General features: G+C 47.0%; 12 protein-coding genes across 12 annotated transcripts; 6 read left to right on the forward strand and 6 right to left on the reverse strand.

Annotated features, from left to right (window-relative positions):
- Positions 1 to 153: 153 nt before the first annotated feature.
- On the reverse strand, positions 154 to 1,202 carry LY89DRAFT_738191 (uncharacterized protein; the record flags this gene model as incomplete). The annotated part of the gene is made up of 3 exons (XM_018220345.1): positions 154 to 596; positions 642 to 1,147; positions 1,198 to 1,202. 3 exons carry the CDS (start codon positions 1,200 to 1,202, stop codon positions 154 to 156), a joined length of 954 nt encoding a protein of 317 aa, XP_018066756.1.
- Positions 1,203 to 1,534: 332 nt separating this feature from the next.
- On the reverse strand, positions 1,535 to 4,362 carry LY89DRAFT_206709 (aconitase). The gene is made up of 6 exons (XM_018205827.1): positions 4,137 to 4,362; positions 3,756 to 4,092; positions 3,546 to 3,708; positions 3,436 to 3,498; positions 2,309 to 3,391; positions 1,535 to 2,264 (listed from the first exon to the last, which is right to left on the reverse strand). The coding sequence occupies exons 1-6, from the start codon at positions 4,346 to 4,348 to the stop codon at positions 1,723 to 1,725; spliced, it is 2,400 nt and encodes a 799-aa protein (XP_018066757.1). The 5' UTR covers positions 4,349 to 4,362; the 3' UTR covers positions 1,535 to 1,722.
- Positions 4,363 to 5,185: 823 nt separating this feature from the next.
- On the reverse strand, positions 5,186 to 7,449 carry LY89DRAFT_785771 (uncharacterized protein; the record flags this gene model as incomplete). The annotated part of the gene is made up of 4 exons (XM_018222921.1): positions 5,186 to 5,584; positions 5,631 to 6,404; positions 6,450 to 7,271; positions 7,318 to 7,449. The coding sequence occupies 4 exons, from the start codon at positions 7,447 to 7,449 to the stop codon at positions 5,186 to 5,188; spliced, it is 2,127 nt and encodes a 708-aa protein (XP_018066758.1).
- A 143-nt stretch (positions 7,450 to 7,592) lies between these two features.
- Positions 7,593 to 8,698, forward strand: LY89DRAFT_207028 (RraA-like protein). The gene is made up of 4 exons (XM_018205828.1): positions 7,593 to 7,808; positions 7,863 to 8,000; positions 8,124 to 8,270; positions 8,315 to 8,698. The coding sequence occupies exons 1-4, from the start codon at positions 7,761 to 7,763 to the stop codon at positions 8,582 to 8,584; spliced, it is 603 nt and encodes a 200-aa protein (XP_018066759.1). The 5' UTR covers positions 7,593 to 7,760; the 3' UTR covers positions 8,585 to 8,698.
- Positions 8,670 to 9,557, reverse strand: LY89DRAFT_673386 (uncharacterized protein; the record flags this gene model as incomplete). The annotated part of the gene is made up of 2 exons (XM_018213356.1): positions 8,670 to 9,126; positions 9,181 to 9,557. The coding sequence occupies 2 exons, from the start codon at positions 9,555 to 9,557 to the stop codon at positions 8,670 to 8,672; spliced, it is 834 nt and encodes a 277-aa protein (XP_018066760.1).
- Positions 9,558 to 10,560: 1,003 nt separating this feature from the next.
- LY89DRAFT_673387 (uncharacterized protein) lies at positions 10,561 to 14,127 on the forward strand (the record flags this gene model as incomplete). The annotated part of the gene is made up of 5 exons (XM_018213357.1): positions 10,561 to 10,871; positions 11,042 to 11,189; positions 11,221 to 11,938; positions 12,245 to 13,370; positions 13,401 to 14,127. The coding sequence occupies 5 exons, from the start codon at positions 10,561 to 10,563 to the stop codon at positions 14,125 to 14,127; spliced, it is 3,030 nt and encodes a 1,009-aa protein (XP_018066761.1).
- Positions 14,128 to 14,859: 732 nt separating this feature from the next.
- LY89DRAFT_673388 (alpha/beta-hydrolase) lies at positions 14,860 to 15,846 on the forward strand (the record flags this gene model as incomplete). The annotated part of the gene is made up of 2 exons (XM_018213358.1): positions 14,860 to 15,131; positions 15,285 to 15,846. The coding sequence occupies 2 exons, from the start codon at positions 14,860 to 14,862 to the stop codon at positions 15,844 to 15,846; spliced, it is 834 nt and encodes a 277-aa protein (XP_018066762.1).
- A 744-nt stretch (positions 15,847 to 16,590) lies between these two features.
- On the forward strand, positions 16,591 to 17,837 carry LY89DRAFT_738198 (DUF453-domain-containing protein; the record flags this gene model as incomplete). The annotated part of the gene is made up of 3 exons (XM_018220346.1): positions 16,591 to 16,757; positions 16,809 to 16,923; positions 16,968 to 17,837. The coding sequence occupies 3 exons, from the start codon at positions 16,591 to 16,593 to the stop codon at positions 17,835 to 17,837; spliced, it is 1,152 nt and encodes a 383-aa protein (XP_018066763.1).
- Positions 17,838 to 18,658: 821 nt separating this feature from the next.
- Positions 18,659 to 20,448, forward strand: LY89DRAFT_556877 (uncharacterized protein; the record flags this gene model as incomplete). Its single annotated transcript, XM_018208387.1, has 3 exons — positions 18,659 to 18,789; positions 18,860 to 20,242; positions 20,289 to 20,448. Coding segments are annotated over 3 exons (1,674 nt in total), but the record flags the coding sequence as incomplete, so codon positions are not given.
- A 453-nt stretch (positions 20,449 to 20,901) lies between these two features.
- Positions 20,902 to 22,565, reverse strand: LY89DRAFT_623568 (putative pyrimidine monooxygenase ruta). Its single transcript, XM_018211020.1, has 2 exons — positions 22,281 to 22,565; positions 20,902 to 22,233 (listed from the first exon to the last, which is right to left on the reverse strand). The coding sequence occupies exons 1-2, from the start codon at positions 22,316 to 22,318 to the stop codon at positions 21,192 to 21,194; spliced, it is 1,080 nt and encodes a 359-aa protein (XP_018066765.1). The 5' UTR covers positions 22,319 to 22,565; the 3' UTR covers positions 20,902 to 21,191.
- Positions 22,566 to 22,738: 173 nt separating this feature from the next.
- Positions 22,739 to 25,003, reverse strand: LY89DRAFT_207164 (uncharacterized protein). The gene is made up of 5 exons (XM_018205829.1): positions 24,667 to 25,003; positions 24,409 to 24,618; positions 23,582 to 24,318; positions 23,401 to 23,532; positions 22,739 to 23,347 (listed from the first exon to the last, which is right to left on the reverse strand). The coding sequence occupies exons 2-5, from the start codon at positions 24,575 to 24,577 to the stop codon at positions 23,012 to 23,014; spliced, it is 1,374 nt and encodes a 457-aa protein (XP_018066766.1). The 5' UTR covers positions 24,578 to 24,618; positions 24,667 to 25,003; the 3' UTR covers positions 22,739 to 23,011.
- An 815-nt stretch (positions 25,004 to 25,818) lies between these two features.
- LY89DRAFT_688124 (uncharacterized protein) lies at positions 25,819 to 26,325 on the forward strand (the record flags this gene model as incomplete). The annotated part of the gene is made up of 1 exon (XM_018215642.1): positions 25,819 to 26,325. A coding segment is annotated over exon 1 (266 nt), but the record flags the coding sequence as incomplete, so codon positions are not given.
- Positions 26,326 to 27,066: the final 741 nt, after the last annotated feature.

Here is a 27,066-nt window from a genome sequence, read left to right on the forward strand (position 1 = left end):
ATATCCCTGGCGGATCAAACACAATTTATTGAACTTTTCGACAGGACTAGGATTCAAAAGTTTCTTGCACTTAAGCGTAAGAATACGTTTGTGATGCAATAATTCTACCTTATATGCAAAGTCTACCAAAAACAACGGCAAATCCTAAATCTTTCAAATATACATCTTTTCTGGTGTGTTAACCATCATCTTCTCCCATACACCATCGCTCACCCAGCTTCTTATCCTTCTCAAGATCGCAGTATCATCAATATCTCTAAAAGGCTCAGGAATATCTAAGCTTCGTCCTTTCCTGTCCTTCGCTTCACCAGTGTGAGGCCAATCACTAGCCCAGATCAATTGATCAGGAACTTCAGCGGCAAATCTCCTCACAACTTTCTCAAGATCTGGATACGCCTGCTCTTCTTTTTCAGAAGCTCGAGGAAAACCAGAAATCTTGACCACCAAATGTTTTGCTGATGCAAGACCAATCAGCGCATTGAATCCGGGCTGGGATGTCACAGGAGTTCCTTCTAGAAGCATTGACGACCCTTTCATCCCACCAAGATGATCTGCGATGATTCTAACCCCTAGGATCTTGACGGTATCAGCCAATTCTACTTCAAGTTAGTGACCATTCTCGTCATGATGGACTGACATACCATCCCAAAAGTGTCCCGGAATGAATAACTGAACCCACCACTTGCTACCTAACCCCGCATCCTTGATCAAAGATGCAGTCTCAGTCATAGCCTTTCTCAAAGCCTCGCCGGTAACAGATCCACCAGAAGAAACCATATTCAGTCGCACTCCTCTTACTCCCAATTTATCCATCTCGAGTAAACTTTCCTTCACCATCTGCTCTTTTTCCAACACAACAATACCCCTGAGCCTCCCGCCACTCTCGCCCTTCCGAAGTAGATCAAGAATACTTTCGTTCAAGTTACCATACGGACTTGGTAGAACGAGAACCATGTTTGGAACAGAATTATCCGTTGTGAGCGACTCTCCGAAGCTGGTTAGTTGTTGGAAAGATGCTTCACGAGGAGAGTAAGCTCTCTTGGGCGAATAGGGATAAGATTTCGGGTCAAAGACGTGCACGTGAGTATCCCATGATCCTCGTGGGAGTCGCCAATCTTCGGTGGAAGTGCTGGACTCTGCATTTTGACTGTGTTGTACATCAGGTAGAGATATCAGATATTTGAAAGAGCGACTTACGACATCGTTTGATGAAAGAATTTTGCTGAAGTCAAGCCAAAACAAGAAATTCTCTCTGCATGTAATTTTAAAAGATGGTGTTTGGTTGCGCAGTTGAAAATAGCAGATCTTGAGAACACCATTCTAGTATATATAGTGTTGGCCAACATCTTTGAATCATGTATGTTGGGTAGAGTCACGATGACAAAATTTATGTCGCCTCGTCGGTTGCATCCGCTAGCCGGGCCTCGCGATATCCACTTTCCAGGAGCTTAGTATTCTGACCGTCGATGTCCATCCGATGCACAATATACACTGCTAAAGAGTTAATTGTTACTACCAGATTGGAATTGTGTGTCCCGGTCATATCCTTCCCTTCTTCAGATACCATGGAGGGATTGTCCAAGTTGCTGTGTTCTTCCACCCTCTTGCTTTCATGCGGATGAGCAGTAGGAGACCATGATTGAAGGAAATATGCTTTCCGATAAAATATTGCAAGTAACCAAACTCCAAAGCTTCATAAAACACCGCGAACTATGGTGTAGGCTACGTTGTAGCAAACTCCCCTCTCTTCATCTTGCCCATCAAATTGAGTGCACTCCCGGCCTTGAAATACTCAATCTGTTCCTTATTGAAAGTGTGATGCAACTTCGTCCTCCACTTCTCTCCACTCTCCTTTTTCACAACCATGTCGACCTGGCGACCCGAAGAAAGGTTCTTCAAATCAACAAGGCTAATCCGATCATCTTCCTCGATCCTATCGTAATCTGCCTCGGAAGAGAATGTGAGAGGCAACATGCCCTGTTTCTTGAGATTCGATTCGTGAATCCTAGCAAATGATTTTGCGACGACTGCTTTACCATTCAAATATCGAGGCTGAAGAGCGGCATGCTCTCTAGATGAGCCTTCGCCGTAATTCGAGTCTCCGACAATGACCCAATCTTGGTTCCTGGCTTTGTAATGTCGTGCCGTTTCTGGGACTGTGTTATAGGTGCCAGTGAAGACATTTTTAACACTGTTGATGGACTTGTTTGCTGCGTTTGTTGCACCAATGAGTGTGTTGTTTGATATGTTCTCGAGGTGCCCACCTGTATCGTCAGTATAGAATTCTAGAGTGTAACATTAAACTTACGCCATGCAAACCATTTCCCCGAAGGTGTGATGTGATCTGTAGTACACTTTCCCACCACTTTGATCAATATTGGCATATCCACAAAATCTTCATTGTTCCAAGCTGGAAATGGCGAGAGTCGCTGCAAGCGAGTCGAAGCGGGGTCAATGTCCACTGTGAGATCCGACCTTTCAGACGGTGGTGGTGTATACACATAATCAGCATTCTGGAAACCATTTTCTGGAAGAATGTCAGAGATTGGTGGCTGGAACTTGAAATCCTTTCCATCTGGAGCCGTGATCGAGTCAGTGACCGGATCGAAGTCGATACGCCCTCCAAATGCTTTAACCAAAACCATTTCTGGGGACGTGAGGAAAATCGAAGTCGCAGGATTTGCATCTAGTCGGCCTGTGAAGTTCCTATTGTACGACGAGACAACAGAATTTGGAGTTCCTTTCTTCACATCTGTTCGCTCCCAGGATCCACAACATGGCCCACAAGCATTTGCAAGAACCGTTGCACCTGCTTGATCGAAAGTCTCAAGAACTCCAGCTTGGTCAAGAGTCAGACGAGTCTGCTCACTGCCAGGTGACAGGAGCAGTGGCACTGCAGGTTTAAGCCCAGCATCGAGTGCTTGCCTTGTCAAGTCAGCGGCCCTACTCATGTCTTGAAAGGATGAGTTCGTGCAGGATCCGATTAGAGCTGCACTAAGCTTGCGGGGCCAATCATTCTTTCCAACCAGTTCTTTGAATTTAGAGTTCGGTGTAGCTAGATCAGGTGTCAATGGGCCATTGATGTGTGGCTCTAGTGAAGACAGATCGATACTGATGACTCGATCGTACTCAGCTCCAGGATCGGCCGCAAGTCTATTTGCTCTACTTTCTGAAGCTCGTCGAATGTGTGACCGACCGGTGGCATCAAGATAGCGTCCCATCTGGTTTGTGTAGGGAAAGATTGAGGTGGTTGCGCCTGTCTCTGCTCCCATATTGCATATTGTGGCCATACCTGTACAACTGAGACTGTTTATTCCAGGACCAAAATACTCAATAATGGAGCCAGTCCCACCCCTGACTGTCAATTCACCTGCTAGCTTCAAGATCACATCTGTTCTCGTCAGCACTGCCAGAAGAGTCAGATGGATTTTATACCCTTCGGAGAAGCCCATCTAGATAGCGAGCCAGTGAGGTGGACGCCAATGACCTTTGGTGCTTCTATCAAGAATCAGACGCAGGTCAAGGTTCACTGAAGATGAGCTTACTGATCTCCCAAGCGAGCCCCGCCATAACATCAACAGCATCTGCTCCTCCCACACCAATGGCAGCCATCGCAAGACCGCCAGCATTAGGGGTATGAGAGTCGGTCCCAATCATCAAGCCACCAGGGTAAGCATAATTCTCAAGAACAGTCTGATGAATGATGCCCTACAATCCGTCAATATCATGGTCTCTACTTAGAAAGATTGACTAACCGCTCCAGGTTTCCAAAACCCAGCACTATATTTCGCACAAACACTTTTCAGAAAGTCATACACTTCTCCGTTAACCTGATTAGAAGTAGCAACATCCGTATCGCGGCCTTCTTTTGCCACAACTTGATGGTCACAATGCACGCTTGTGGGAACAGCGACAGTGTCGATACTCGCTGACATGAATTGAATGAGAGCCATTGAGCCTGTGGCATCCTGCAAAGCTACTCTCGTAGGTCGAAGTTTCACGTATGAATTTCCGCGTCGAATGTCTGCTTCATCTGCATTGTCGATATGCGAGTAAAGAACCTTTTCGGCGTATGTCAAGGGACGTCGTAGGCTGTGATTGTTAGCCTAAGGTTCGTGCTCTAGGAGTATACTTACCTGTCACGAATAGCATTAATATTCGTGTCCAGTGATTGGTAGTCTATGAATGAGTCTGGGTCATATCGACTCAGTGGGATCTTTGAAGCTGGGGTCCTCGATGAGACTGTGGCCAATGACCGGAAAGCTCCAGGACATTTGAGTTCTCGATGGGTACGTCTGACAAGAAAGCAAACATTGCCCAAACCCGAGGAACCTGTTCTACACATCATATGAATCGTATCGACGAGGTCAAGAGAACTTATGTATATATACTCTGACGAGTCTGTCGTTTACAAGTTCCAGGTTGAACACAGGTGCTAACGCTTCTATCTGGTCCTGGCCAGGACCACTTTCTAGCTGCATAAAATTATCAATAGTACATTTGCAATTGACTCGAACAGACTCCACGACCTTCTTCCGGTCTCAGAGTTCGCCTACAGCAGACTTGACGGCGATCCTCCTCTCGACGGATGCATCCGATAACACGTGACTGGATCGAAAAGGATTGGCTGAGCGACTCACGTAAACGCTGCTGAAGGCAAACGTGGACCGGCAGACAGAAGACAGTGATAGAATTCATGCGAGAAACATTAACAGTTATGTTGGGAAGTACTTGTTATCTCAAGCGAATCCGAGAGTAAGTTTTTTCTTTGCCACATCATATCCCATCCATCGCTACAGTAGCCACGAGCAACGCCGAACTCAGGTATGACGTGCTGAGCAAACCCCTTAAGGCCATTTTCCTGTCAGATAATCTGAAGGCAGAAAACGCATCATGCTTCAGAACGCTGAGCCATCTTGGTCTCCCCGACACTTCAACGTGAATGACTTTCTATCAGCTTGAAATTTCTCATGCTCAAGAACATCCCTCCTCAAAACTTGATTCCAGTAACTCAACTTAAGTCCTGGAAGTCTTCGTTGTTTTCTTTCGGAGTGCCGCGACAGAGACTTCTGCAATTGCGTCGCCTTACATATGGATCCCCAGTGTTGTGATACTGGTTGGCACTTGCATCGAAAACTACCGCGGAGAGCCGGAACCCTTCCTCTGACTGATGTCCGCGTCGAAATTAAACGGAATAGTCCCCTTGAGCAAAGCCATCTCCCATGCCGCATACATCCGTCATCAAAGGCAGTGACATATCAAAGCCAAGGTCAAACAATCCCTCCATATCCATTATCCCGTTGAAAGCTTGGTCCTGCAGAAGTGACTGCGAAGTTACTGGATCCGCTTCAACGTTAATTCTCGGAGCGGTGTCCGAAAATTCGTCCGAAAATGGCCCGATATGATCTTTCATCCCGAACCATTCCATATATTCTTGATCGATCTCCCCAAATCTGTTGCCCGCTGCGCCTTGCGTTCTTCCATCGTTCAAGATAGTGCTATCTTCGAAAAGGTTCAGTGTTGTCCTGCCTAGTCTTTCGATCACGGTGTATGAGCGACTCGCTGCCGCCGGCCACAATTTGCCCTAGAATGCCTGTCAGCCAAGTCGCGCAGATCAAGAACCCACTCACCATATCTTCGAACAGACTTAAGCAAGAGTTTATGTTGGATTTCACAACAGCTCGGGTCGTACTTCTTCGAATCTCTGGCGCCACCAGAGTATACAGCATCGTAACACTCGCCATGAAGACAGAATGTAGAGCAATCCACGTATATGTAATTTTATTCTTGCTGTAAAGCGCGAGATAACCAGTAATCATATTTATAGAAGAGTCTGCGCAAATCTGCAAAACTTGTAGATTGGCTTGAGGACACACAGGTGAAGGACGATAAAGTAAAATCAAAGCATGATTATATGCAATCTGAAACCACTCAAATGATTGAAACGTCGCTGTTGTTGGTGATATATACCGAGGAGTGGAGACCATCCATTGCTCCAGTTCGGCACGAATCTGGTCCCTGCTCTCCTGAAATTGCGTCCCATCCTGCTCGGAAGCATTGACTGGGTAGAATTTTCGAAGAATCTTAGAATGAATCTGCCTCAATCTGACGATATGTCTGAAGGTAGACATATCGTAGATACTTGGGGCGAAAGCTTCCTCTGGCGCAGACTCCTCAAGAATCTGTTGATCAGTCAATTGAAGCGGTAGATCCACATTAATTTCCCGATCCTGTATGCAGAATGGACGGCCTAGGGCTACCGAGATATTCCGGTCCAAAGCGTATGCTGACCAAAAAATTCTTTTCTTCATCTCTGACCGCAGAAGACTTCTCGTCGGACAATAGGATTTTCTATGCAAACCAAGATCGATGGCAAAACGGATAGCTAGACCATTGACCATCCACTACAAACTCTTAGCGCTGCCTAGTAGGAGAGTAGATTTTCTTACAGCATTGATACTTTGAGGCTCATTTATAGCAAAGATAGTCATCAGCAAAAGCCCTTGGATCGTCTCGAGATTATCTGCTGCCATCAGGCCTCCAAGGAACATGGAAGTTGCAGTGTTGAAGAATTCCAGATGCACACCAACAAGCTCCTTCTTCTGACGCTGCAGATCAATCGACGCTATCGCAAACACCATGTAGACCAAGAATAGTGAAGCATGATTGGCTGCCATTCCATGCTGCATCACGTGAGAGAAATGCTTCTCCATAAATGTCGGCCTATGAAGCAATGGAAAGCTTGCCCATCTAGTCTCAAAATATGCTACTTGAAGCATATTGGCTATTTCCAGCGATGGGACCGGCTTTGGATGAAATCCACCATCACTCATTGCTGGTGAACTCCCAGATGATGGCCTTTCGACACGAAGTGGGAACCTTCCCGAAGATGGTGCTCTCTTGTAGTCTGTGAGAGGTACAAGTGCTTGCACAATATTTCCAAAGTGAACTCCACTTGACTCTCCCACATACTTCTTCTCGGAGGATCCTTCGAGAGATAGTCTAGCAATATTTGAGGCGAGATCATGCTCTGAGACAGCTGGGACAGCCTGAACAGAAGCCTCTTGGGACAACGGAGTTGATATTCCACTTTGCCTGAACATTTGAAGCTCGGCTCTAAGCTGGTCATTTTCCTCTTTGAGAGAAACGATCTGCGCCTCGAGATCTTCAACATGTCCCCTCGGGTATTGTCGGTACGTGAGACGGTCAACCACAGTACATGGTGTCCCTGCTTTCTCACAAGTGGTGCAGCTCGGGATCTTTCCATCACACTGACACTTGTCAGCAATCCTAATCCCAAGGGCAGATGGCTTTTACCTTGTTTTTCCTTAGCCGACATCGTTGGCAGGCAATTTGTGTCCGATGAAGGCCAGGTCGATGCTTCCGCTTAATGGGTGCGGACATGGGCGTTGGAGAAGAGGATCCAGTAGGCGACTCTATGGCTTCCATGGCCAACCTTATGCAACAACTTCTTCTCAATGTTAGAGATCTCGAAGTTGTCAAGGTGAAGGACGGTATCGGCGTGCGGCAATAAAATTGGAGATACATACTAGGCCGTATCTAGCTTAGAACGAATTACATCAGCAGGACTTGGAACCGCCTAGCGGAAGGCCTCCGATGCAGCATCCTACAAATACCTCAAATGTAGTCAAAGCAGTGGTTCTCGAGACCAAGTAGTCTAGCTTTTGAGATCATTCGAACTCTCTGAAATGAAACTTCACTGAATCCATTCTTCTGAATTTTACATCTCATTTCACGACATGGCTTCTGCTGCAATCAAATCGCTTCGTCCTTTTGCGTCATGCGATGTAAGTGAGCACTTGTCGGCAGGGTATTTACTTCATGTTTGCTGATCGCGTAAGATTGGTGATGCTTTAGTCAAACTAAAATATCCATTTGGCGGCTTTCTTGACGGAATTTCAATGTGGAGTCCCGAAAGACAGGGACATTTGAGTGGCAAAGTGTCTGCTGCTACAATCGGAGAAGCTGTCACTGTAAAGGTGTGTATCTCGCATACTGCTTCATGCCGGTCACATTCTGACTTCGTGCAGATGGTTGATGCGAAGGACCAGTCAAGTCCAAAATCACCAATCCACTTCGCAGATGCCAATGAAAATGGAAAGATCATGTATATTCAACAGCCGAAAGACATGTATTCTGCCTGTTTCGGTGGACTCATGGGACTTCGATCGAAGACCTTAGGTGCTGCCGGTGTTGTCGTTGATGGAAGATTCCGGGACGTACAAGAAATCCAGGAGCTAGGCCTTCCAGTGAGTTCTCCTCCACATCCACGACCCTCACTGACAATTCGAAGCTGTACGCTCGAGGAATCTCGATTCTGGGGTCTAACACCTTCACGCGAGCGTCGGAGATCAACATTCCTCTTCAATTCAAGGGCGACCTGTGGATTCATCCTGGAGACATTCTAGTCGGCGATCATGACGGCGTTGTTGTTGTCCCTCCTTCACTCGTTGAGCAAGTTGTCGCCCTCTGTAGCGAGAGGAAAGAGATCGACGACAAAACGATGAAAGCGCTGAGAGATGGGATGCCTATGGGAGAGGCCTTGAAAACGTTCAGAAAGTAGAGTTTATGATACAATTGAGATTTCCAACCCCCGACCCAGCCTGTTCTCCACTTACCAAACATCGAGATATCAATCATCTGCCATTTTATGCGCCATTCGAAACAGGAGGGTCAACGTTAGCTGGACTCTCACTGACCTTCAGACCATCCAAATCACTCGCAACGCCCGTAAACGGGCACACTCCCGGCTTCTTCTCACCACTTTCACAATCACTCGCCCCTTTCTCACCTCCACCCATTTCTTCAACATCACCATCCAAAATCTTCACCCCATGAAGATACCCCTCCTTCTCAATAACAACCTCCTCCTTCTCATCCCGAAATTCCTCCCCATCCCTAACATACCACTTAGCAAACAAATCATTCTGAATCCAAATTACCTTCCCGAGCGCTTTCACAATCGAAATCTTCCTACTCAACGAAATCCTCGGATGCGAAAGAATAGCTTCCGTGAACACGTCCTGGATGAATGAGAGACAGACACCGATGTGGATGTACTCGATGTGCAATGGGTGCACTCTACCGATTCCTGTGTGCATCATTCTGTTGTTCGTCAGTTAATTTGTGTTTGTGGCGGGAGAAGAGAGGAAAACATACCCGACTTTGTCCAAAAACTCCCAAAACTCCATCTTACTCGGATCACTACAAATCCGATTGAGATACGCTGTCAAAAACATCTTCCGATGCTTGATCTGTGGACTATCTTCTTCAACCACTTCGTCGATGGGACCTTCGTAGCTCGTGCTTCGAGTGGTGAAGGCACGTGCGGTGATATCGTATTGCAACAACTTTTTGTAGACTATGTTCACTACTGCTGGGATGAGTTGTTTGATATACTTTGAGCCAGAAATCAGGGCATCGATGTCGCGGGATGAGAAATCAAGGAAGGCGTGCAGGTATTGGATTCGTGCTGGGAGGGAGGTATAGAGTTCTTGGCGGGAGATGTTTTGCATGGAGATGGAGCTGGGTGCCATTTTGATGACTTGTGTTTGAATAAGTCTCTATATGAGGGAGTTTGGGAGGATTTTTTTTGAAATGAATGGGTCGAAAGGTTGTTGATATAGATTGTTGAAGTGGGCTGATATCGCTCGGCTGAGCAATCGTACCACCGTGATATTTCACCCGTTCTTTGACGATGATTGAGGCAGGGCAACATGGTCATTGCTTGCTTTGAAAGATCGTGCATGGATCTCCTGACCTCTTGTCTGAGTTTGGCAGGAAACTTTGTGGGAAGTTTCAAACAACATTTCTTTATTTCGCTTCTAATACTGTTAATCAACTTCGCCGCTCTGCTCAAGCTCTATTCACCCTCGCCTTATACTCTACTTAAGTTATTTAATCATGTTCCCACTCTCGCTTCTAGTAAGTAAAATAATTTATTTAATATTTAGTTGTATTATATAAAAGTCGTTGGGTTTATACGATTACATATTCGGGGGACGAACTTAACTCCTTAATATAACGGCACGAGCGATAACATGCTAGCGAGAGGTATATGGGAGTGCATAGCTAGGCTAAAAGGGCCGAGTCCATAGGCCTAATACGAAAGAAACAAAGAAGATAAAGAAGAAGAAGAGAGAAGCGAGCTAAAGGAGAGGATCTAACCTCACGCAGCTGCGCGGTAAGGTCAGTACACCCCTAGGCGGTGCACGTGACCCGAAGACCAGCCGTTACAGGTAGAAGGCGTTATGTTCCAGCGAGTGGCCGGCGGTAAAGTCAACCTGAGCATGCATTGAAATGCTGTTTTAGCGCCCGAACGGAAATGCCCATTGAAAAAGCGACTTTCACGGAGCGCGTCCGTAGCCAATGAAACCCTACCGACAACACTCTGCCCCTGTTTTCAGTAATGGGCCTCGACCACGGCTCAAGCTTCTTCTTTCCATTTCAATCTCTGCGTTTCCGAATTAAAGCTTCCCGACTGTTCCTCTTCTGCATGACTTTATATTTTCGCCGTCAATTATTGTGAGATATAGGAGAATGACAGAAGCTTGGCAACATACCCCCGGAGTAGGATCTGAGCCCCAGCACCGTGGGTCTGAGGCTGCGCGGCTGGACGAGCAGGATGGGTCAGAGATAGCAATTTCTCATAGCAGTTCGCTGCTGGACGATCCGGCCGTGGCTGATTCGAATAAGGATCAAAGATCAACTTCTACCTACCCCGTCGATGGTAACAGTCTGCGCAAGGCCCTGGACAGAGGGTTCCGCAAAGTCAGACGCCGCGGAGAGTCCTCAGATACGTCAATGGATGAAGACCCAGGCGAGAAACGCCGAAGAGTGTGTGGCGACAGGTATGAATATTTCTCATATTTAAGGGACCAAAACTCTGGTCAGCTCGGTGAAGAAAGTAGCCATCCATCAGGCAAGTTGGCTGCTCAGTAGTGGAACTGTGTCGATGAAATGCTCCTAAAGAACTCCGATCCCATGTTTGAAAGTGAGAAATTGATATATACTAAAGCAGTATACTAATTACCGGCATTTCAGATTTATCCCAAACCGGGACGGTCAAGATTTGCAAGCCAGCTTCAGCTTACTTCACGACGAAGCTATACCAGCAACTTCAACAAAAAGAAAGGCACGAACTTCCCAAGAGCTTCATTTCACAAAAAGTTAGTCTCGCAGATTACTGCATCATTATAGTGGTCTCTAACAATCGTTGCAGCCGAGGAAGCAAACCGGGCGTTTTCGTCATTACTTCGGTCAGAGATGTTCGATACATCTCCACAAACGGAAACAAACCAAAAGTGGCCAACCTTGCCTTTGATAGAGTCTCCTAAGCCTAGTCAACCACATATAAATCTTTCCACACATATGTCTTCCAGGGGCTTTGGTAAGTCCAAAAAGAGAAAGAAGCGCGAGACCGCACCAGGCAGTATGGCGAGGCATTCCATGACTTCACATCAGTCTGATAATATCCAAAAAGCCAGTGCCACGCCTTTTCTTACTACACTTGATTCTCAAGAGGCAAATTGCTTGGAAATCTTGATCGCCTCTCAGCTTGAGAACGGCTTACCCGGTCCCGAAATTCTCTCGAAGCTGCTCTCTAAACAGGATTTGCGGGCTGTGAGGTATATTATCAAAAACCATTATCGAAAAGTTGCGCAAGGGAAATTTGACTGGCTTCTTGATTTGAGAGAAGCGGGGTATAGCGATGATGCGATTTTAGATTCGCTACTCGAGAGTACAGAGTCTGGACCGTGGACAACCTCCAATTTTCACGAATCCTGGAAGTTTGAAGAGCATAATTCGGATTTCGAAAACATGTTCTTCCGAATTTTCATCAATCTAATTACGTTCACAAAAGCCCTAATTGTAGAGACTCTTTTTCTATCCCTAATGGTCCTCATCGGAGCCCCGAGTATCAGCCTTCCTTGAGCTTCGACAAAAATCGAAAGCATCCGAGCAAAAGTTGCTGAGCTCTGTGGAGTCGCCGGAGTGTATCCCACTTTCCATAATGCCGGAGATCATCGTGCGGCTTTTGAGGAGTCTTGCGTTCGAATTGAATATGATTCTTTACCCACCAGGCCCCATCCTCTTTCCAACTTAAGCGAAAGAATGTGGTTACCTTGGAATTTAACAACATTCTTATCACACACGACTCAGAGGCTATGTAGAGCGCTACGACTACTTCAAGAAAGCAGACTCTGCTGTGACAAACTTACAGTTCTCGTCGACCGAGCTGTTTTGGATCAAGCAGTAGTCAGTATGATACCTATTGCGTTAGAAGATGTTGCGGCGTTTCATGTCACAGCACTAGAACTTTACAGACAACACGCATACACGTCAAAAATTGAAACGGGACAAGCACATGATGATATTGTACTTTCAGTCAACTCAGAGCTTCATCGCAAGCTCTCCATGTGCTGGGTCAAGGGAAGAGCTTCACTGAGCGGGTTATTGTCTTCAGAAACCCCCCAGTTTCCAGTCGATTTAAGTTGCAATATCTCCTTGCAACTACATGAGTGTGTACTTGCATGTCAATTCCTCGCGGTGGCTATAGTATCATACGCACAAGCTCATACTAGCGATTTCCATCCACATTTTCTCAAGGAACCCATTGAGACGCTCATATTACAGGGATATGCTGGATATCGATGCTGGACATATGAAAAAGAAACCATTGAACTCTCATATAAGCAACTAGCTTGCATGAGCGATCTTGTTGGGGGTAAAGTGATTGTCTTCCGGATGCTCGACGAGTTACCTTTAAAACCTCCTACCATCAGCGGCTCCGATGCAGTCAAATCGAGAGGAGAGCAAGAGAGACCCGCAGAAGCTACTGGATCATTGTTTGTGGGTTCTATCGAAGATATCATCGATTCTTGGGGCCCAGGAGTACTCATATCTGATCCTGAGCTAGGAGTGCCTTATGGCGACAAGATCAAGTCCGTATTGATAGGAAGTGGTGCGATCACCCATGTTACAAACGAAGCGAGCCACGTCTTCCACCCCTTATATCACTTCGGGCGCTCTTACGATCTCGCAGATACAATACCAACCTTCAATATTTGGGACAGACTAACCACTGGAGCTATCTCTGTACAAAAAGCATGCCCGTTGGATCCTGCGAAGTGTCGAAAATCTTCAGAACCATACCTTGACGCTCTTGGTACTTGCAATAATCATTGGAGCTTGACAGAACGGCAAATGATACTTCAAGCTGGTCAATACGTTGGCCTCCAGGTTGGCAATGTGTATAGTAAGGTTAAAGGGGGTCCACTAAAGACGACGGTATTGGAAATGTGGAGTTTGGTGCATGATTTCCGAATACTTCTTCAACCATGGGGATTGTAAGTTAGTCTCTGCACTGGTGTCGCAAGGAGGGCGCCGTTGAGAGAACTTATTGAGGAACCTATGTTCCTCTACATTGATAAACTCGCTCTTCCGGGCTGGGATGAAATCAAATCGGACATCCGGACAGCTTTCGGCGGGTCAATCGATGAGTACATAAGCTGGACCACGGGGCTGAAAGGAAGCAAAAGGGAGTGCCTTGTCCAAGTTATCACGATTTTTCTCGAAGTTCTGAAGGACACAGGAGTTGACCGTGAAGGCAAGCGACTTCGAATGCTATGGCCTGACAAATCCAGCCTGTCACATGCAATATCACTGAAATGCGACAAATCAAATCTCTGGGCTCGGGTTCTCCAAGATTCTCCTTCATGTGCAACCTTCGCAGCTCTGACTCGTACATGCCTCGAAGCTCCAGGCCATAGCTGCAAAAAGAACCAGGCGCCAATATGGACTGGTAAAGGAGCATTGCTCTCAACAGCAGTCTGCAGAGTATTGGTTCCAGGTGATGTCGGCGTTCTTGGCCTAGGTACCAACCACTGGGAACTTCAGAACGGTCAACGATGTTGGATTGGGAAACCTGGGAGCGAGGTCTGGGTGTATACATCTAAGACACCAAACTCAGAGGCACAACTGACTGTCAAGATAAATCGTTTTCCTAAAGGCTTTTCAATACTTCGCGATTGGCAAGTATTAAGAGAAAGGCAGGATGCTGCATTCGAGGCGGAGGAGGTGGTGGTATATGGTACTATGGCTTGATCTTTCACGCTGCTTTACTCAGGCGCTCCTCACCATCGCCTCACTCTCTACTCAAGTTGCCTATTTACATTCTTGTTATCCCTGTCCCGAACAGTCAGACTTTAAGTCTAATAGCGTCGTATTGAAGAACCAACTAAGGGATCAAGAAGGTGCCCAAATGACAGCTGCTTTTGTAATGAGTGAAAGTCACGGGACTGTGTCACGGGACAAGGAAATTTATGGCTGCCCAGCTAGCTACACTCCCTTCCAGTAACTAGTAATAGTTCATTTATGATTTAATTACAATCGATCTTGGTAATAATCCCACACAAATCGTTTACGTTCTGTTGAAAATTGGAAAAATAGGCAGCAACGGTGAAAACCTTGCGATTGTGCAAACCCCATGTTCCAGCTCAACGTAGTCCCACCCGTCTTCACAACCTCACTTCTGCTTCATCAACGGCAGCGACCGTCAGAGCAGCCACCAACACCACCACCACCACCACCATAGTAGGAACTATCCAAAGCACACATCGAAATCGAGCGCTATCAGCCCCTATCAGCTGCTTTCAACCGCCCTCAACCGCTAGGTACCTTTGATGTTCTATGGTCGTGTTCGATACACGTACCGCGATCACAACTCGGGCAATCCACTCACTCCATATCTTCACGGGTATCTCAACCCTTACCCAATTCAAGTCGAAGTTGCACATGTCAAGTCTATCCTTTTTCGTGCTCTGGCTTTTGTGGACCATGTTCCCTCCACTAAAACCCGCTCCCCCAGAAATACCGCCTCCAGACGATGGACTCGATGAGGTGTTACTTAACTATAACGAGTATAACCCATCGGGAAAGTCTACCGTGCTTCTGATCCATGGTGCTTGCACCTCAGGGCTGAATTGGGATCTTGTTGTGCCGCACCTTGCGGACACATATCACCTGCTCATTCCCGATCTTCCTGGCCATGGCCAATCACAAAACGTGACTCCATTTTCTGCGGAATATTCATCTCGTCTGCTAGAGAGGTGAGTCAATTCCTCCGAGCACATTTCCCTAGCTTAGATATCTGGCGAGTTTTACTCTTCAGAAATGTCTTTTCAGTAATACTCCTGAGACGTCATTGCGGCTTCTAACTCGTACCACATCGGGTATACTGACTCGGAGACTTTGACCTATAGATTGATCCGCAAGCACGCCCACAATGGAAGCGCGCATGTTGTCGGCCACAGCCTTGGCGCGAACGTTGCGATCGAACTTATAACAACCTACCCTCAAGTAGTCAACACTGCTTTTGTGTCAGGGTTTGCCAAATACCCACAGACAAAATTTACGCCGTTCTTTCCATACGGTTTTTGGGCAGATGGTCGACTTCAAAAACTTATTCCCCGCCCTATAGTAAAATGGCTTATGGACGGAACTGATCTTGGCAATTCGCCTCCATGTTCGATGCAATTGTGCCGCCAAATTGCTCCAGCATTAGTTGGAACATGGCCCTCTCCTTGGCCAGCACGAACTCTTATTGTTGCCGCTGGAAAGAGTGGGATTCTCCCATCAAGTGATCGTCTAGAGGATGCGCGGAAACTTATGGAGATCGGGAAAGAGAATAATACACAGACTATCGCGGTAACTCATCCTCTTATGAGGCATCCTTGGAACAGGCAAGATCCACCGTTGTTCGCTCAGACTGCTCGCGCTTGGTTCGAGGGAGAAAAGCTCCCTGATGGGTTTCACAACGTTTAGGTATGTGTGCTTTAGAGACGAGCACTTATTCAGAGTACTGCAATTACAGGTGTATTGGAAAAATGAGAAACCATGGGCTGATCCGCAAGGGGTCGTAGGGGACCGAAAGAGGGCCCCGAGCAAAATCCAGCTAACTCATTGGCGTGATCAGGGCTTAGGGCTCTGCTCAAACTCAAAGACGGATATGGATATAGTAGGAAAATTTGTTGTCTGAGATTATAAGGGGAGTAGATCATCTTGGTGGTACGTCGGGGCTCTTGGAAAATGTATCTCCTCTTCAGGAGTAGCCTTTAAGCAAGTACAATACCACTGTCCATTTCTCTTATTTGAAGCCTCTAACATGACACAACAAAACTTTCGAGACATTCGTCTTGAAAATCGTTGTTCACTTTGTAAGTACATAAAAAGAGCTGCCTTGCTCGTGATTTTCCCGGTCCAAATAGGTTAGCGTCATTCGTCGGAAACCATCCGCAGTCTTCGGAAGTAAGCGAGGAACCTCAACATCCATTAACGTCAAACAGCGAGGGTACAACGTGGAAGGCATGGTCAAGCCTGGGACTCGGTGGCTTCGAGAACAATCCCAACCTGGAAATATCCTGAGCAATCTATATTCCCTCTGATCGCACGAACTTAGATGGAAACGGTGGAATACCATTCGAGAAGCACGTGATTACGCTCAAAATGCTGTCGAGATCGTCTCTTAGCCTGTTGAGAGGTTCTCGAATACAATGCAGAGACACAAATATGCAGTATCGCATCGTATCTACAGCTTCCGAACGTCTGAAAAGAGCTCCAGCAGCGTATTACAGGGGCGGCACATCACGTGCGATCATGTTCAAGCAAGAAGACTTGCCTCCAGATCGTAAAGATTGGGCTCCCATCTTCTTGGGTGCCATTGGCTCTCCTGACAGGTATATACTATATCCTTCAGATCAGCAGATAAGTCATGCTGATGATTCTAGCAATGGCCGACAACTGGATGGCATGGGAGGAGGACTTTCGAGTCTTTCCAAGATATGTGTAATTGGAAAGTGTGCCGACTCTGAAATTGCAGATGTGGATTACACTTTCGCTGCTGTAAGTTCCACCTCACCAATACTTCATATTGCTAATGTTTTCAGATTGGCATCAAAGACACCGACGTGGACTATTCCTCCAATTGCGGGAACATGACCAGTGCCGTTGGACCTTTCGCCATAGATTCTGGTCTCGTTGAATCACCTTCAGATGGTGATACTACCATCAGAATTCGAAATACAAACACCAACAAGATCATTCATTCTACCTTCCCTGTGGTAGATGGCGAGGCTGAAGCACACGGAGACTTCGCTATTGATGGAGTTTCTGGCACTGCTTCTAGAATCCAACTCGCGTTCATCAACCCAGCTGGAAGCAGAACAGGCAAGCTCTTGCCAACTAGCAATTCCACAGACATTATCGACGACGTCAAGGTCAGCTTGGTTGACTGCGGGAATCCTTGTTGTTTCGTCTCCGCAGAAGAGCTAGGAGTCGATGGGACTACACTTCCAGACGCAATAGAGAAACAACCGGAGCTGTTGAGAATATTAGACTCTATTCGCAGACAAGCTTCCGTCCTGATGGGTCTAAGCAAAGACGCGGCATCAGCAACTGGATCAGTACCGAAGATCGCCATGGTCTCGAGACCGAGCACGCATCAAATTCTGTCGGGAGATAACATGGACAAAGAAGAGGTGGATTTGGTGGTAAGAGCGATATCTGTGGGACAACCGCATAGAGCTGTCCCCATTACGGTTGCAATGGCTATTGCTGCTGCTGCCAAAGTTGAAGGATCGGTTGTTCAGCAATTGGCTGAGAAGGGTAGAAATGCTGACAGGGATGGATTCACTTTGGGACATTCAAGTGGCAAGATTGTAGTGGGCGCGAACTTTGCGGGAGATGGGACATTGAAGGATGTTATTGTGTATAGAACAGCAAGGAGGCTGATGGATGGGATGGTCTATTGGAAATGAAAAGAAGCAAGATGAGTATTAGAGTTGGTAGGAATCATATAGCTCAATGCATTTCTGCAACCAGCTCACGGTTATCAGAATCATGGGGCACCAGTACTGAAAGTGATTCACCTACTAGCGTAGCCTGATCCCGCATATGGCTATCGCTTGCTAGACACACTTATAGATTGTAATAAGCAAAAGTGCTGCCATCAACCACTCGGCTGGCCGTATGGTTGATAAGTCGTCACGACTTTCAAAAATAAACGACAATGCTTTGCGCTTGGGCATTTGGCTCGCAGCTCCCGATCGTCTCCGACGGTGAGCAGCGAGCCGAATGTTTTGTTTATTTTTTCTATTCCATTTCTAGCCTGTTATTTTGAACGGGAAAAAAAATCGCTTTTTTTCTCCACCCTACTTTTGTAGCTACTTCCTCAGACTTAATTTTAGCTATTGCAATTGTTATCGACTAGGAGCATATGTTTTTGTTGTTTTTGAAGGAATCAAGCTTTTTCCTTCTTATATCCAAGCAGTTCTGATAGGTTTGTCTTTCGTGAAGATATACTCTCTGGCTAATCCTCGGAACACTCCATCGTGAGAATTGGGGCTAGACCATATGCTCTTCAGGGGTTCGACCCCACTATCCAGCGCCACTAAAACGCCCGCCACGGGCAAATCAGCGCCTTGAACTCCCTATCAACTCATCCCACCTTATCGCGACATCCCCATGTCTCCACTCACAAAATCCTCGCCCAGATTTCACCACAATAAACACGAGCAAATGCCCACCATGTCTCTCCTCGCAAAAGCAAATACCCATCCTCGAAATCCCAGCGAGCATGGATGAGAATCCGCGACCTTCCAAACGCGCCCGGAAGTCGTGTGAAAGATGCAGGACGAGGAAACAGAAATGTCATGGCTTTCCTGTTTGTGCGAATTGTGCCAATGCGAAAGAGCAATGTATTCAACCTCCGTCGGCAATTGAAGAGTATAATTCGTAAGCACGCGACCTGAGAATACGCGCAATTACTGACAGAAGACAGCGGACCGAATCAAGCTTTGCTGGAACGAATCTCCTTCCTCGAATCACAACTTGCTGCTTATGCCAATGCTCTTCTACCTGAGAAGCTCGATCCTGTGCCATTCGAGAAGAATGTGGTGTCGCCAACGAACTCGGAGGAGGAGCGGAGGAGCAATATCGCTGATATCGTGGGGTTCTTAAGTCTTGGAGGAGAGGCGGCATATGTTGGGTCTTCGTCTGGATTCTCATTGGCAACAAATCTTGGACAAATGGTTCAAGCCACAGTCTGGAACAAAGCTATTGCAGCAACTGTGAACCAGACACAGCAAAAACCAATCAGTATTGCGGATCTAAAGAGGAACTCTGCTTCTCCGCCGAATAACGATATGGGAGGACGAATACTGGATGCATATTTTACCAGACTCCATCTTCGATATCCGTTCTTGGATAGGTCTGATATTCTGGAAAGACATGCCAATCGATTTGTGCAGAACAACTCGAGTCCAAAGGATCAATATGGGACGTTCAAAATTTACATGATCTATGCGATTGGGGCAACTATGTTGAAATTGACAGAGCAGTATGATTATACTCCTCCGGAAAACTTCTTCATGACTGCTCTTCAATATATATCAGCTGCTCGGGAATCCCATTCCGTCCACAATGTCGAAGCCATGACTCTTCTGGTCTTGTACAATCTTCGGTCGCCGTCGAATTCTGGGATCTGGTACATGATCGGATTGGCCATGAGGACATGTGTCGATTTGGGACTTCATCGAGAAGCACATTACGGCAATGTCTCTCCTTACGAAGGCCAACTGAGGAGACGTTTATTCTGGACCGTTTATTTCTTGGAGCGGGTGATCGCTGTTTCCGTTGGAAGACCGTACAGCATTGCTGATAGAGACATCGATGCTTCGTTACCCCTCGAAATCGATGATACTGTTCGGGATGATAGCTTGATTGCTCGGACATTGGCTGTTTCTCCTTCGCCAACTTTCCAAGCCTCCCGACCTTCCTCAAACATTACTCTGGGAATACAATGTATTCGCTTGAAGCGGCTTGAATCTCATATCCAATGCACAATCTATCGAGTTGATAAACCAATTGCAAGTCTAGTCGCAAAGATCAGCCCGACATTGAAGCTGCTGGAAGACTGGCATCGAGCTTTGCCGCCATCCACGCCATATGAATCAGACTATCTGAACATGCATTATTACAAGGCTGTTCGACTTTTGCTTCAACCGTTCCTTATGATATTGCCACCAACTGACCAGCGAGTTGCTCTTTGTCTTCACGCATCAGGTCAAATTTGTCAGATCTTCAAGCGCTTGCACCAGCGAGATTCTTACGGGCACTCCTTCATCGCTCTTCATTCCACTTTCATCGCAGGAGTGACCATGTGGTAAGTGGCCTTCTACGATCTCACAAGTCCTCACTAACATTTTAAGCTATTGTCTCTTCCTCTCACCAACTCTTTGGACTTTCACAGTGTCCAATGACCTCCGAGCATGTTCATCCGCCCTCTTTGTCATGGCCGAGCGTACACCAGTCGTCAAGAAGTATCGCGACGCCCTAGAAAACGTGATTGGAGCAACCATGGAATTCCTCGCTCGAGCGCCTGCCCCAACATCAGCTCCTCCAACTCAAGAACCATCAGCCAGCTCACGTCAAACTTCAATGGCTCGCACTCCTCAACAAACAACCCGAGAATTGTCCGGAACCGTCCCGACTTTCTCCCCAGGCTTCACAGGCGCGGCGCAAGAATCTTACGTCCGCGGCTCGCCTAAGACTACTGGCGCCACGCCCACTACCCGCGGAGGTATCATTACCGCCTATACTACGACTTTACAGGATGGTGAGGCAGGTGACAATGATGTGTTTGGATATATGCCACAAGCACAGACCAGTCCTAGTGCTGAGGGGAGATGGGAGGGAAGGCATGGTGAGATGGGACAGATGGATGCGGAGTGGATGTTGAGCTTGTGTGAAGGGGATGGGTTCAGTTTGCAGATGTTGAACGAGATGATGAGGTTTGAGCCGAGTCTGGGTGCTTGATGTAAGCGAGCTTCTGAGCTGGAGATAATAAATATGTAGCATCATTACCCCGGATTCCAATTGATGAGGTGCCATTTCGTTTTGCCAATGTCTCCTTCAAGCTACGATTTGCTGTTGAACATGTCCTCCCTACAAAATTGTGGCCCGAAACTCTGAACCTTGAAGACCCGAAGCACCCAAATCTAGACGAGTTCCAAGTACTCAGCCTTTGCGAGGAGTAGAGGCTACGTTCTGGTGCTAAGAGAAGCAATTGCCACGAATTATACTTTTTGTAACATTCATTCCAGTTCACACACTTACGCTACCCCGTTGACTTTCGACCTACACTTCATCAACGGCTGAATCTTCTCACCAAACTTATCCATCCCAATCAAGAAATCATCAAAAGTCAACATAATCCCCTTCGTCCCCGGCATCTCCGCAATCTCATCCAACATCCTCGCCACCTTCTCAAAACTTCCAACCAGCGTTCCCTGATTAAAGTTCACCGCCCCCTCAGGCAAGTTGATACTCTTAGCCGTCGCATTAGCATCAGCCTTCGTATCCTTACTCCCCTGATCCGCCATCCAAGCCAACGCATCCACATCCGCTCCATCCTTATACAACTTCCACTTCGCCTCCGCCTCCTCATCCGTCTCCTCCGCAATAACCATAAACAGCACATAGGCACCGCACTCCCTTCCCGCCTTCTTACTCGCTTCCACTAACCTTTCGTTCGAGGCCCCAATCGCAGTAGGCGTATTGATCCCGGCACCCATAGCGAAATTGAAGTCCGCAAACTGAGACGCGAATTCTAATCCTCGACCACTCTGTCCTGCAGCCACGATCTTGATATCGTGTGCAGGCTTAGGAGACATCTTACAATCGTTCATGGTAAAGTGCTTTCCCTTAAAGTTCGAAACACCATTGGCCCACAGCTCTTTCATCACTTGTACGTACTCAGTTGCATAATCGTAGCGGTACCCAAAGTACGCATTTCCGGGCCAAATGCTCATCTGACTATACTCTGCCTCTTGCCATCCAGTCACGATATTGATTCCAAATCTCCCTGGAGCAATGCTGTCGATGGTGGTAGCCATGCGAGCCACGAGGGCGGGAGGTAGGGTCAGGATAGCGGTTGAGGCGAAGAGTTTGATTTTTGTGGTTACGGCTGCGAGACCGGCCATCAGGGTGAAGGATTCGAGGTTGTGGTCCCAGAACTCGGTTTTTCCGCCGAAGCCACGCAGTTTGATCATGGAGAGGGCGAAGTCCAGGTTGTATTTTTCGGCTTTGAGGATGATTTGCTTGTTGAGTTCGAAGGAGGGCATGTATTGGGGTGAGGTGGTTGAGATGAGCCAGCTGGGAGGATTAGTTGGTGGGATGAGAGGAGAGAGGGAGGAACTTGCCCATTGTTGCCAATTGGGATGAAGACACCGATCTCCATGTTGTGAGCTGAAGCTGTGAAATGTTGTCACTTGGGTATGAGTTTGGAGATACTAATTGTCTGGTCTCAAGTAGAACTTCGAGAAAGAAAATTGACACGCGTGAAGATAAAGAAGGAAGACGCGACTTGCCCGAAGTAATGCAACTCTGAGATAAAAATCCCCACTAGGGAACCTTTCGATAAAGGAGGGGCTAAACGGAGTTCCGCGAAGCCACGAGAGATAAGAAATACTGTAGAGCCTCAAGCACTCCAGGTCCCTACGGAAGCTTGGCCGACGGCTGAGCACTTGCGATATCCACCGGTTTGGATTGGAAACTTTGTGTTGCCGACATTGAAAAGTGGGATGGCTCCGCGAGATAAGGTTGGTTTCGCCAATGGAGGGGCAGCACGTGATGGGCCTCTGACTGGTTGAGATAGGGACTTCTTTCTTGACTTGCACACAGTCGCTCTTGGGACAACTATTTGATTGATAATTAAGTAATGTAAACTGGCGAAAGCAGCCCAGGCCTCATGCTCGTCAATTCCCCCTTTTCATAAGCGAGAGTCTCAAGTTAGAAACCCAACCGGAGCAGAACCCATAATCGCCTGCAGCGTACTGAATGTATGTTCCAAATGGAAAGATTGAAGACAACGATGAAATCAAATCATGATCGAGTTTTCGAGTTAAGCGAAGTAAGCCTTGTTGTATCGAGATCAAAGTTCCACTGACCGCGGAGGTGCAATACCCTTTTCCAGAATGGAAGGCGAGCGCTCTTTCACCACAGGCTTGGGCTCTTTCGGCGTACTTCCTCGAGATGTCCCAACTGTCTGAACACCTTGGTCCTTCAATGCATATTCTCCCTCGTCCTGCACTGCCACGTGCCTCTTGTCGTCTTCCGAAGTTCGATGCCTCCAAAGCGCAGCCAAACAAATCGCAAACAGCGTACTCAGCGAGAGAGACGCAGACCAGTAGATCTTGGTTGGCAGTTTTACAACGACCGACTCCCCAGGCTGCGCATCCCATTTGAACATCGGCGTCGTAAGAAGCACCTACGTGATGATCAATTAGTCTTGAGGGCCAGAAATATGTGTGGGGTAGATACCGCCATGAAAGTCACAGGCAGGAAAGCCGCAGTAAGGCCTGCCATAATCTTCATGTTGGAGCCATCCCTGTTTCCTTGCTCCGCCATGTGGATTTGGATTGCTCTGTCCTTTTCGGCGATCAGATTGCCCACCTATCACAAGTTAGTCAACTGCTATATGCAGATGTATAGGAAAGCTTACCATCGAGATGTTGATATCGATTTGCTCATGCAAAGCATCGATATCAACCATGTATTGCTGCATGCTCTTCCGAACGATCTGCAATTTATCCGTATCTCTCAACGTCTCCTTGAAGGAATCCATGTCCCGTAGACCAAGCACTAAATCTCGAGCGCATGGATTCTCGTCCCATTCGTTCAGGCGACTTTCCACATAAGTCTCAAAAGCTGTGATACGATCAATCAGAATCTCAGAAGTCGCGCTAAGATAGTGCATGATCGAACGAGTGCCCGTGAGATTGCTATTCATGTTGATCAAAACTTTATTCAAGTCCCGGATATTCTTTGTGTCCTCGTGTATCCTCTGGATCGAGTCGGGCGAGAGACCCCACAGACTTTTCAGGCATGCTTGAAGCTGTATATCGTATTTGCCCTTCAAGCTAAGACCAGCCTTAACAACATCCTTGGAATTCATAAACCCGTACTGAGAAATGACAATAGCGAGGAATAGCTTTGGCGTCAGGCCAGCGCCGGAGTGCGAGTGATCATCTGAAATATCTTGCCATCTGGAAAGGATGCGAGTTATCATTTGAGTCATATCCGACACTTTAAATCCGGCTATTAGACAAAACATGTGTTCCCTGTTGGTGCTAGGTCCATTCCTTGCTGCGATGAATGAATTCCCTTCGGCTCGGATGTGGTAGACCATCGATAGAACAAGCGGTCTCTTGGCGATGAATGGAACTTTGAAAGTATACACTGATCGTGTCAGCACACTTCAACATACAAACACGTTGCTTACACTTCAAGAAGCATCTTTTAGTATGGTCATCTTTATCGTCCGCGTACCTGAAGCAGGCTTCGAAGTGGCTTTCAGCTCGGCGGAAACTCTTCCATAAAATATCTTTTTTGCAATCGCAATTAGAGCATATGTTATGGAGTTTGTCAACCAGGTAATGAGGCATTCGCGAATCAGAAAGGCTGTTAGGCCAAGATTGATGCAGCATTTCCGCCTCATCAGGGTCCTCGAGAGGCACGATCTGTTCGCTTGGAAGGTGGCTATAACTATTGTTAGTTCCTGAAATAATATAGAAGACAGATACTGACATCAGTGTCATACGATCTTCGTCGCAAAATTCATCTTGTGGATGAGGTACGTCTGGCGCCTCTTGGTTCCTTCCTCTATGCTCGTGGTGGGGTGTAACTTTCGCATTACTCTCTTCGCGGAAGACTTCTCCATTGTTGTGTATGTAGTAGGTATGGTGTTCGTCGCCAGTCGGGCTTTTAGGCAGATCCGACTCATTAATCACTTGTCTTGCTCTTGGATGGCATGGCATCTTGAGTTTGAAGAGTTGAAATAAGAACTGAAGTGTGGAATGAGCTGAAATGGAATTGACAATAAGGCTATATGTTAACTGGAACTGATTTATTGTGTAAGTTGGCGGGATCTCAGAGCTCGAGCTGAGGGTCTCAGCTGAAGCCTTCCTGCGAGCGCCCTCTCCCGCGCAGCGTGACACAACATGCGATTGACCAATTACTTCGCTTATGCTTCAGCCTTCGTTTTCGGGGCCCCAAAAACTCCACTTTGGTGGCGTTACATCTCCCCAAATTAGAAGCCACGGGCCTCTTTTTCTTTCACTTGATGCAATGACTAAGTAGTTTGGCGTTATGATCCGCCCTTCATGAGCCACCTTCGACGACAACCTTGCTTTTATTGGAAACGCATTCGACAATAGAAAATCACGCAACATCCAGTTTATCTTTGGTTCTAGGGGTATGACTGAATCATTATGCATATGTGTGCTTCTCATTAGGCCCTTGGAACAGCTACTCGACTAATAATTTTGGAACATAAACTAACGAAGTCTAGGCCTATTTGACTGCTCGTCAATTCCCCCTTTCCCAAGCGAGATGTCTCATAGGGTTAAAAAGGCAACCGAAGTAGAACACATGCTCGTTTATAAACTAATCGTGTTTATAGATTCATGATTCCCGACTGAGTGAGTGTATTTCTGTGATAATCTAGCTATAAACTTAGGCTTTCGCAAAGCCTTCGAACCTGTCCGCACACGACCCTTGATCCCAGCGTCCGAGACTTTAGCGGCCTATCCTTCCCACAACTCAACTCCAAGCAATCATCTTCACAATAGTAGCATCAACATCACTCTTAGTATCGTAAGTAACAGAGTGGACGCCTTTCCTGAGAGTCCAGATCCTATAGGAGTCCCCGGTCTCGTCGTAGAAGTCGTAATTCCACGTCTCGGTGATGTCAATCCACAACTTGTAGTTGAACCAGCCGCCAAAATTCTTGCAGAGGCAGTACTGTTTGATGTCGAATTTGTCCTTGATACGCTGGACGGTCGCCTTCCAGGAGTCTTCGTTTCCGGTGTACGGCCAGTAGATAGGGATGTCACCACTGGTATGCGTGATCTTCATGCTAACTAGTAACGCCAGCCCGAAGGGTTTTGTCGTCTCCAAGCCCGGCAATGGTGGTAATAGGCTCCTCTGGTGCCTTTTGCTAGGCAGCCCCGAAGAGTTCTTTGACTTCCTGCTCGCTCATATCAGGGTAGTCAGATTTTTGCACTCTGATACGGTACTTCTTCCCGTTCTTGCTGGTGGCTTCGTGCCAGTACGTTTCGCTATCGTCAACTTGTGGCACACGATCAGCCTCAAGTGTCGAAACAGCTTCGGCCATTGTGAGTAGTAGATTTGGATAAGGGTGATAGGTTGAGATGTAGTGCGTGGAGTCGGGCAGATATGAAATGGGTGCTGGCTGAAGAACGTCTACAGAGGGGAACATGGGAAATGGCAAGGCTTTCATGCTCACTTAACACTTACCTCATGGCTGGAGGATCATTCTACTTCCCAGAAGCGAGACGTAGGAGGGAGGGCCCGTGCCGACCCGCAAGCTTATGTTGTGAGATATGGCTATTACACTCCCAGCGATTTACACCGACCAGCGAGTCAGAGGCCCAGTTTTGGCAACGTGTAGAAATTCCTATCTACGGTAACACTTTAATCGGGCTAGGTAGACGCAGGAGTGGCACCTGACGTGAAGAACGACCTGTTCTGGGACAGAAATAGCTTACATGTGGGGAGAATGGGACTCCTTGCTGTATGTCGACAGCCTCACTTTTTGGCATCATACGACTGATTAACAAGCGGCCAATTGCAAGTTCGTATCGCTGGCGGCTGGACTCGGACGCTTCTCTGCTGGCTGCTGATAAATTCCGCTGCTTTTGTACACCTATGTGGATCGAGTTGTGTTAAAATCGACGGAGCAGGGAATTGTGAGAGATTGAATATGATTAAATAAGCATGTCACATAGCTTGGAAGTCGTACTCTATGTTTAAACCCTTAGTCTAATTAAAACTGGCTCTGTACGCCTGGAAGTATTTTAGGCAAATCACACTCATTAAATCACTTGTTCTGCTATTTGGTTGCGTAGTATCTTACGTGTGTCAAGTGAAAATGAATCGCAATTCAGAGAAGCGTAGAAGATAACG

Source organism: Mollisia scopiformis, assembly GCF_001500285.1.
Source record: "Mollisia scopiformis unplaced genomic scaffold LY89scaffold_21, whole genome shotgun sequence".
NCBI lineage: Eukaryota > Fungi > Ascomycota > Leotiomycetes > Helotiales > Mollisiaceae > Mollisia > Mollisia scopiformis.

Excerpts from the sequence above, each read along its gene's own strand:
- LY89DRAFT_207164 (XM_018205829.1), bottom strand. The coding sequence starts at position 24,577 with ATGAGGCGGAAATGCTGCATCAATCTTGGCCTAACAGCCTTTCTGATT. Across the intron at positions 23,533-23,581 it reads TCGATATCAACATCTCGATG|GTGGGCAATCTGATCGCCGA; the intron begins GTAAGCTTTCCT and ends AACTTGTGATAG. Across the intron at positions 23,348-23,400 it reads TGCCTGTGACTTTCATGGCG|GTGCTTCTTACGACGCCGAT; the intron begins GTATCTACCCCA and ends ATCATCACGTAG.
- LY89DRAFT_206709 (XM_018205827.1), bottom strand. The coding sequence starts at position 4,348 with ATGATGTGTAGAACAGGTTCCTCGGGTTTGGGCAATGTTTGCTTTCTT. Across the intron at positions 3,709-3,755 it reads GGTTTTGGAAACCTGGAGCG|GGCATCATTCATCAGACTGT; the intron begins GTTAGTCAATCT and ends GACGGATTGTAG. Across the intron at positions 3,499-3,545 it reads GGGGCTCGCTTGGGAGATCA|AAGCACCAAAGGTCATTGGC; the intron begins GTAAGCTCATCT and ends GATTCTTGATAG.
- LY89DRAFT_623568 (XM_018211020.1), bottom strand. The coding sequence starts at position 22,318 with ATGGAGATCGGTGTCTTCATCCCAATTGGCAACAATGG. Across the intron at positions 22,234-22,280 it reads ATCCCAATTGGCAACAATGG|CTGGCTCATCTCAACCACCT; the intron begins GCAAGTTCCTCC and ends TAATCCTCCCAG.
- LY89DRAFT_207028 (XM_018205828.1), top strand. The coding sequence starts at position 7,761 with ATGGCTTCTGCTGCAATCAAATCGCTTCGTCCTTTTGCGTCATGCGAT. Across the intron at positions 7,809-7,862 it reads GTCCTTTTGCGTCATGCGAT|ATTGGTGATGCTTTAGTCAA; the intron begins GTAAGTGAGCAC and ends TGATCGCGTAAG. Across the intron at positions 8,271-8,314 it reads TCCAGGAGCTAGGCCTTCCA|CTGTACGCTCGAGGAATCTC; the intron begins GTGAGTTCTCCT and ends GACAATTCGAAG.